The sequence below is a fragment of the Eptatretus burgeri genome, chromosome 4, assembly GCF_056783735.1.
Source record: "Eptatretus burgeri isolate ZD-2024b chromosome 4, Ebu_testis_v1, whole genome shotgun sequence".
In the NCBI taxonomy this organism is placed as follows: Eukaryota; Metazoa; Chordata; class Myxini; order Myxiniformes; family Myxinidae; genus Eptatretus; species Eptatretus burgeri.
In genome coordinates, this window is record NC_140964.1 from 135481618 (window position 1) to 135491196 (window position 9579).

The window sequence follows — 9579 nt, forward strand, 5'->3', positions numbered from 1 at the left end:
ATTTTGGATGCAGATATTTTGCTTCCAAAAAGAGAAGTGGGATATCACAAGTGTGTTGAAAGAGATATGCTGAGGCAAATCACAAATACCTCGCAGATTATGATACTTTTAACGATAGTTCTTATTTCATGCACAATGATGCCAATAATTTATGTGGATGGACCATGTCTGAAGCTCTACCGTAGGGGGTTTAAAATGGGTCAAAGAGAAGAACTGTGAAAAAGTCTTGAAAGATGTTTAATCTCGACACAAAAATAATTGGATGAGGGAAAGTTAGAATATTACTTTGAAGATGATTTCAAATAATCAGAACTTCACAATACTCATAAATACTTAACATTTGCCCCTGATAAAGAAAGACCAAAAAAAAAGTTTCCATGATTACCAACAATCGTAAATTACATGTATACACAGACCAAAGGAAAAACTTTCAACCACATGAAACGATGAAGACAATTCAAGCGATGATCAAGGAAACCTGAGACAATATCTTTCAGTTGACAATATCTTTCAGGCTTGAGAACAAAGAAAATTCAGACAATTAAAAGTTTTTAATCAACGGCATTGATGCAATACATCGATTTCAACACTCCGATGTGAACAGTTATGAAGACTTACTTTGAGAAAGACTTCTGCAAGTGAATAATTCCTTGTATGGCAAGAGGATGGAAAATGTGAGAAATAGAGAAAACATAAGACTCAATTAATCTTTGGAAAAAAACATCCAAATTAATGAAATGCATCTTGGGAACAACCAACCAAATTAATTACATACATATTGCGAACAAGCAACCAGATTAATTAAATACTTAGTGGGAACAAGCAACCAAATTAATTGCATACATATTGGGAACAAGCAACCAAATTCATGACATACATCTTGGGAACAAGCAACCAAATTAATTAAATACATATTGGGAAAAGCAACCAAATTAATTACATACATATTGGGAACAAACAACCAAATTACTTAAATACATATTGGGAACAAACAACCAAATTAATTACATACATATTGGGAACAAGCAACCAAATTAATTACATACATATTGGGAAAAAGCAACCAAATTAATTACATACGTATTGGGAACAAGCAACCAAATTAATGACATACATATTGGGAACAAACAACCAAATTAATTACATACATATTGGGAACAAGCAACCAAATTAATTGCATACATATTGGGAACAAGCAACCAAATGAATTCCATACGTATTGGGAACAACCAACCAAATTAATTACAAACATATTGGGAACAAACAACCAAATTAATGACATACATATTGGGAACAAGCAACCAAATTAATTACATACATATTGGGAACAAACAACCAAATTAATTACATACATATTGGGAACAAGCAACCAAATTAATTACATACGTATTGGGAACAACCAACCAAATGAATTGCATACGTATTTGGAACAACCAACCAAATTAATTAAATACATGTTGGGAACAAGCAACCAAATTAATTACATACATTTTGGGAGCAAGCTTCTCCTCGTCCCAACCTTCTCGACTTCCCACAAACCCTCACCCTCTTGGGTTCCCTCCTCTCAGTCCCACATCCTCCACCTTCCTCAGACCCTCACAGCTTCCCCTCCTCCACAACCCCACACAGGTTTCTTTCCACTTTTGTGATTGAGAGTTTGTGGTTGCTTCCATCTTGTTCACCTCATGACCTTCTCTCGTCCTTATTCTCCTCCACCTCCCTCATTTCTCCAAATCTCCCTCTCAGATCCTGCATGGTTCATCAAATGCTGATTGAAATTGCATTTTTTAGAGAAACCTTTATCACAGACAGAACACTTGTAAGGGAATGCTCCAGTGTGGGTGGTACTATGGATGTTTAAACTCTGTACATTACTAAAATCCTTATCACAAATGGAGCATTTTTAAGGACGCTCTCCTGTGTGGACGCTCATATGTGTTTTCAATCTGCGATTGTGAGAGAAAAGTTTATCACAAATGGAGCATTTGTAAGGACGCTCTCCTGTATGGACGCTCATATGTGTTTTCAAATTGTCTTTTCTCGAGAAAGCTTTATCACACATGGAGCATTTGTATGGACGCTCTCCTGTGTGGATCCTCATATGTGTTTTCAAACTGCGATTGTGAGAGAAACCTTTATCACAAATGGAGCATTTGTTAGGACGCTCTCCTGTATGGATCCTCATGTGTGTTTTCAAGCTGCTGTTGTTGGAGAAACCTTTATCACAAATGGAGCATTTGTGAGGACGCTCTCCTGTATGGATCCTCATATGTGTTTTCAAACTGCTCTTGTGAGAGAAACCTTTATCACACAGGGAGCATTTGTAAGGACGCTCTCCTGTATGGATCCTCATATGTGTTTTCAAACTGCGATTGTGAGAGAAACCTTTATCACAAATGGAGCATTTGTAAGGATGCTCTCCTGTATGGATGCTCAAATGTGTTTTCAATTGCTCTTTTCTTGAGAAAGCTTTATCACAAATGGAGCATTTGTAAGGACACTCTCCTGTATGGATCCTGGAGTGAATTTTCAAATGGCCGTTTTCATTGAATTCTTTATCACATACGGAGCATTTGTAAGGACGCTCTTGTGTGTGGAGCCTCATGTGTGTATTCAAACTGCCTTTGTGAGAGAAACCTTTATCACAAACAGAGCATTTGTGAGGACGCTCTCCTGTATGCATCCTCATATGTGTTTTCAAACTGTCTTTTATAAAGAAACCTTTTTCACAAATGGAGCATTTGTAACGACACTCTCCTGTATGGATCCTGATGTGAATGTTCAAACGTCCTTTTGAATAAAAACTTTTATCACAAACAGAGCATTTGTAAGGACGCTCTCCTGTGTGGATCCTTGCATGTGTTTTCAAACTGCCTTTGCAAGAGAAACTTTTATCACATATGGAGCATTTGTGTGGGCGCTCCCCAGTGTGGGTGGTACGATGGACGTTTAAACGCTGTTTCTGATAAAAATTCTTATCACAAATAGAACATTTGTAAGGGTGCTCTCCTGTATGGATCCTCATGTGTATTTTCAAACTGCTGATGTGAGAGAAACCTTTATCGCAAATGGAGCATTTGTAAGGACGCTCTCCTGTATGGATACTCATGTGTGTTTTCAATTGCTCTTTTCTCGAGAAAGCTTTATCACAAATGGAGCATTTGTAAGGACGCTCTCCTGTATGGATCCTGGAGTGAATTTTCAAACTGCCGTTTTCAGAGAATCCTTTATCACAAACGGAGCATTTGAAAGGACGCTCTCGTGTGTGGATCCTCATGTGTATTTTCAAACTGGCACTGCTCGAGAAACCTTTATCACAAATGGAGCATTTGTAAGGACGCTCTCCTGTATGGATCCTGACGTGAATTTTCAAACTGCCGCTGTCACAGAATCCTTTATCACATACGGAGCATTTGTAAGGACGCTCTCCTGTGTGGATCCTCATATGTGTTTTCAAATTACCTTTGTGAGAGAAACCTTTATCACAAACAGAACATTTGTGTGTTCTCTCCCCTGCATGGATCCTCATACGTCTTTTAACATTACTTCGTGAAGCAAAATCCATCCTCCCCCCATGATACCGATGACATATTCGCCTTTCAAGAACCTTTTTGTGTTTGGTTAATTTGATATCCATGCCGTTTCGAGCAGACGTGCACTTGTATTTTAAAGGTAGTGAGTCTTGATCTGGTGGTTGCTTCTTCAAAGACTTCTTCACTGTCAAGCTCCAACTCGCCCTGATTTCTCCAATTGGACCTCGTGATTGTTCTAGAAAAAACAAAGAGCAATATAGTTTGTAATTTTTTTTTTAACTGAAAGTAAAAACTGCAGAACATAATGTGTTTAGTTCTTTGTCAAATTTTATAGACCAGAAACACCAACACCCACTGTTATATGAGGGGATGACAACTTACAGGCTCATATCCTGTTATTTCTGTTCAGACATAAGGTGAGGGGACCAAGCCTGACAAGCTTGTTGGTTCCCCATTTAAGTTGTTCTGTTTTAGGAAGATAAGGGTACCCTATTATTCCTGTATGGATTGTTATTGTCATGTCTGAGGGTCACTAACGTGTTTGCCTTAGCGCATGAGGTCTGATGAATGCCTCCATGGATTTCCGAAACGGTCTCTTTGGCCAAGGTCACATTTGCTCTACGGCGAAGATACAGCGGCCGGCCTCAGGGAGGCCCTACGCCATTTGGCTATATTTTACAGGCCGTAGGGGCGCCATGGAATTATAGCGCGGAGTTACAACTTTTTTTTCATTTCTTCGTTTGCCGTAGCAATTCGACAAGCCAAGCTATGACGTATATGTGTTCCACGTCGACCGTACATAGGGCATGCGGTGGGCTTGCGTTATTCGTGTGGCTGCCGTAAGCTCTTCTCAATGAAAAATGAATTTTCCCAACCCCCAAAAAATTACGGCGGCCACACTATTTCCACGGTCGCCGTACGGTGGCCTTGCGGTCTGTGTGACTACCTGCGGGCAACGCAGGGTCGACGCACGGTTCCCCTACGCCCACCGTGTACCTACGTACGGCCTCCGTGGCAGTCTGCGTCGACGCACGGTTCCCCTACACCCACCGTGTACCTACGTACGGCCTCTGTGGCAGTCTGCGTCGACCGTGCGTCCACCGTGCGCTACCGCTAGAGATCGGAGTATAGGTGTCTGCCTTTTCCAGTGTTTCTCAACCAGGGTTCCGGGAGAAACAGTAATAAATAGGCTAATGTATTTTTGAGTAGTTTTTGTTTGATTTAATATTTGTAATTTTACTATACACGTATGGCATATTGTTGGAAACTCCTTGGTTATTATAATTGAGGCTTCAACCTCTTATATTATTTACAATTATAACAACCATAGGGAATGTTATATTATAACAACCATAACAACCATGAAGCGCGATGGACGCCCGGAATAGCGACTCGTCATTGAACACGGCACACGGCCTGTACGTGATGACGTCACCCACTTGAAGCACGATGCGCGATGGACGCCCGGAATAACGACTCGTCATTGAACATGGCACACGGCCTGTACGTGATGACGTCACCACTGATGACATAGTCTGTCTGTGTCATTGCCAATACATTTGACAAAAAGGGGGTCATTTTTTCCTCAAACTTAAAAAAATAATATTATATTTACCACGTGAACTACGATAAAAATATAAAAGAGCTAGATATTAATAATGGTATATAATAATTTTTATGCAGGGGTTCCCTGAGACATGAAAACTATTTCAAGGGTTCCACAAGGGTAAAAAGGTTGAGAAACACTAGCCTATACAGTGGTGACCCCAGAATCCCAATTTAATTCATTCCAGGAGGCTGTTCAGATTGCAAAAAGTTCAGATTCCAAAAATATTTTCCCAATAAGAAATAATGGAGTGAATTAATCCATTCGTGGACCCAAAGAAAATCCACTTTCAAGACACTTCAAACTTAAATTCCCCATGTTTAAGGTAAAATAAGATGAGTAAATGACCTTCGGTGGTGGTGTATTGTATGTAAACTGGTACAATCACCACATCCAAAGGTCCACACAGGCACGAGCTCCGTCCTGGGTTCCGATCGCTCGCGCACTCTGCAAGAGCGCTGCCCCCAGGGCAGCTCATCAAACATGATGCCCGCAGAACCACAATCACTTTCATCAAGCGCATCGGGCTGACGTAATCATGGATATTCCAAATTACAACCGGTTTTGCTGTGAAATTCAATCCTTGCCCGACAGTCTGTCGTCACACCACGTGATTGGATTGCTTTTTTTGTTATGAATTAAAACACAAGATGATTAAAAAACAAACATCACAAATGAAGGTGAAAACACGAGGTAAGGCCTGTCGCATTTGGCTTGGCGGCCGGAGGGTCTACAAAACGTACGGGCACTAGCAATTATAATTATAGCGTACGGTGGGCTAGTGCCGTACAAAACGTACGGGCACTAGCCCACCGTACGCCCTACATACGGTCGACGTGGAACACATCTACGTCATAGCTTGGCTTTGTCGAATTGCTACGGCAAACGTGGAAATGAAAAAAGTTATAACTCCGCACTACAATTCCACGGCGCCCTTACGACCTGTAAAATATAGCCATACGGCGTAGGGCCTCCCTGAGGCCACCTCAGTTTCTCTGCGGCCGCCGCACGTTTGTCAATTCAGAGGGCGTACGGCCGCCGTATCCTCGCCGTAGAGCAAATGTGACTGCGGCCTAAAGTATCGATCGACATACGAGAGATGCTTTCACGAGTACTTCCACCGACAAACTGAATGAACAAAGCGCGAATGTGCGGCTCGAACAGGTGGGGGAGACACGGGAACAAACATGAACGCTACGTTGTGTTCGGTTTTTTTAAAATGTATGAGGTTTTTAGGGCAAAATTTTCTCGAAAAAATTGTTCGGATTCCAATTTGTTCAAACAATGGGGCATTCCGATTCTGGGGGCACCACAGTATATTATAGTTATAGTATATTCAGTTATATATACTGGTATATTTTTATTTCAGTAAAAAAAAAGAACTGGAATATATACCCACTCGTTACCGTCCATCTAGCCGCACGTTCGCCTTCGGGTCCCCCTGCGGTCGCCTTGCGGTCGCCTTGCGGGCACCTTGCGTCTGCGTTGAAAATTCTATGGCCGCCACTGCGACGCCCTAAGGTCACCGTGTGACATCAAATCAAAGACAGTACGGCACCACCACGTTTTCTGTCTCCACGATTTCTTAATACACTGTGCGGCTCCCCGAAAAATAAAAACATATGTGACTGCGACATTGTGTGACCGTGGAAATACTGCGGCCGCCGTAAAATTGCTAGTGGCCATAGATTTTGGAGACACCATGGCCGCCGTGGCAAATATGACCTTGGCCTTACTGCGGTCAGTTATTTTACCTTTCAGTTATTGTTACTCAAAGATCATTCAATAAAAACTGAACCAAGTGGCAGAAAACACACCAGAGGCAATGGGCAGGAAGATGTCTCTTACATTTATAACTTTGTTTATTATAAAGAAAGGCACAGCGAAGAGGGCAGACAAAGAAGACGTGGTCAAAGACCAAGAGAGAAAAGATGGCGGTGAAGCAGAGGTAAAAAAGATGCTTAAAGCCTTCAGGTTCCCCTCCAACTCAGTGTGTTTCCAGCTTCATCTCCAGCTCCCCTAACTGTGCTTTCCACCACGCTTCTTCCACACACTTTTACTGCACAAGAGGAGCTCTGTTTTGTCCTCTCTTGGCCCTTCGTCATCCTTTTAGGCAGAGTCGTCTACCAGACCGTCCCGCTCACCAGGGAGCCCAAACAAAAATAAAATAAATATTTTCCTGCTTCCAAAGATGACAGCGCATAACGCCATCATAGCTTGCACACATCGGCCTGACAGATCATGATGGCTTTTATAAAGTGTCAGACACATGTGCCTTTTTGTCATGGGAACTCCTCACCTGGCCCCACCACAAACAAGAGGTGTTTTCGCATACCTGACTATAAATTATGTATGCTGCCTCCTCAGCATCACATGTATCAAAACGACTTACTCTGAGAAGTCCCTGTGACATGGCATTCGAACCTAATCAAAACACACGGATCACGCTTCACATATTGTCTGCGAGCCACGTTGAAAATGGTCAATTTTTTTACTTTGTTTCACCCTCTGCGTGGACAAGGTTTAACACTTGTATATGGAATGGGAGGGTCTCTGGAGTATTTTAAGACCAGGTGTAATCATCCACTGCAGCAGCAAGGCACTTGAAATGGCAAATCTGTGAAGGCACTCCAAGCACCCCAGCCGCGCCTGATTAATTTTTTTGTTAAATTAAAATAAAATATGTTTTCCGTGAAATACTCAAAGATGAATTTAGGTATTGAAAATGCATATATACAGTTCTGGTCGCAGAATCTGGGAGGCAAACCTCTGATCTTGCTTATCAGTGATATATAATTGCCAGGACATAAACCAGCTGGTAATCCAGCTGGCTCTTGGGATGAAGGGAGGACTTCTGTTGTGGAATTTGTTGGAGATAAAAAGTCAAATATCAGGGGGTGACTTGACTATTTGGAAGAGCACTATCTGGTTCACCTCAATTGCTAATTGGGGTTCCTGGTGTTTCCTGCTCTCCGTGTGGCCGCATGTATTGATGGATAATAAACAATTTTCTCTCAAGTACATCGACGTCTTAATGCCTCAGTAAATGGTGATCGACGCCTCGACAATTGTGGCAGCGAGCAGGGGCGAGACAAGGAGGAGGAGAGGTGGGGATGACCCTTGGTGACCAAAGAGAAAAGCCACGGTGACCAGTTTGAATAAGGCAAGCCTTTGTGCTGGGGAGTTTAAATTAGACATTCTCTTTCTCATCTCAGGTTTTGTCCATCCCTGCTTCTGCCCCTTGTCCTCACCGAAGAAGCGGAAGAGATAAGTGTGGAGAAAATTGTTTATTGTCTATCAAGGGGTAGCTATCTTAAGGTCCGGAAAGGGGGGTTTGAGGGCCGAGGGCATATGGCTGAGGCTACCAAGTCGGACCCAAGAAAACTCCAGGAAGGGTTCAGCAATAGTGATGGGAAACAGATTGGGAAAACGAGAGGAGAAGAAAGAACCTCCTCGGGATACCCCTGCTTACCATATGTATAAATTATATGGGATGGTAGCAGTGGTACATAATGATTGCTGGGCAGAATGGACGGTTAAAGATGGCTCACCATGGCCAGAGGACGGGTCGTTTGACCTCCCAGTGATGCAGAATCTGCGGAAAGAGTTGCTAAGACGCCATGGACTATCCAGGAAGAAAACGCCAGTGAATTGGCTGAGATTTGGGTTATGACAAGAGGAAGCAATGAAAAGATCAAACACAGCCAAGCAAGCAACCTTGGTGGGTAAGCTGCTGAAGCTTCAGGGTCAATTACAAGGTGCAGGGGAGCAAGCTAAGGAAGCGGTAGCATCAGCGCCGGCACCTAGCCAGATAACAGGACATGGCTCATCGTCTGTCCCGGTGTCTGCAGCACCGGGGCAGGGGTACTCGAACATCAATACAGTACCATTGACACCCCAACCCCCAGCATATCAACCGCTGGGACTACCTCAGTCAGCTGCACAGTATCAGCTGTTCAACCCGTCATCTGAGTGGCCGTATAAGTCTATATATCCCAAGATCCCAGATAAGGCTTGTGACGACATGCGTGTGGGGGAAAGTAAAATATCTCAAGGAGCGGTGCCCCCATCCCCACTTATCCCATGCGAGAAATTGTTACAGGTATGCCAGCAGTACCAGCAGCGCAAAGCAGAGAAGGGCAAGATGCGCAAACCGCTGTTGTGGTATCTCAACCGTTCAAAGAACATGAACTGAGATCTATGCACGACAGAATTTTGGAACGTAAAATGAACCGCAGAAAATTCTTGAAAATAAAGCAAAGGTTGCTCGTGATCACTGCAGCTGAAAACAATGAAAAAGTGGGGCGGGGGAAGGATACCCTGATGTGGAGTGAAGGAATGTGTGTGCTTTGCCTGAAGTGTAACGGGTGGGTTGCTTGTCTTCAAGCCCACAAACTTGTTCCGACGTACTTGAGAGAAATTTGATTGCAGACAAAATTG

At 42.9% G+C, this 9579-nt stretch overlaps 1 protein-coding gene across 1 annotated transcript in view; it reads right to left on the reverse strand.

The window, feature by feature from the left end:
- Positions 1-220: 220 nt before the first annotated feature.
- The window catches only part of LOC147029184 (uncharacterized), a 49126-nt gene continuing 39767 nt past the window's right edge, over positions 221-9579 (reverse strand). The window contains exon 4 of the mRNA XM_085876377.1: positions 221-3768. Within this exon, the coding sequence (XP_085732503.1) occupies positions 1904-3768 (1865 nt within the window). The 3' untranslated portion in view covers positions 221-1903. The remainder of the gene's footprint in view (positions 3769-9579) is intronic.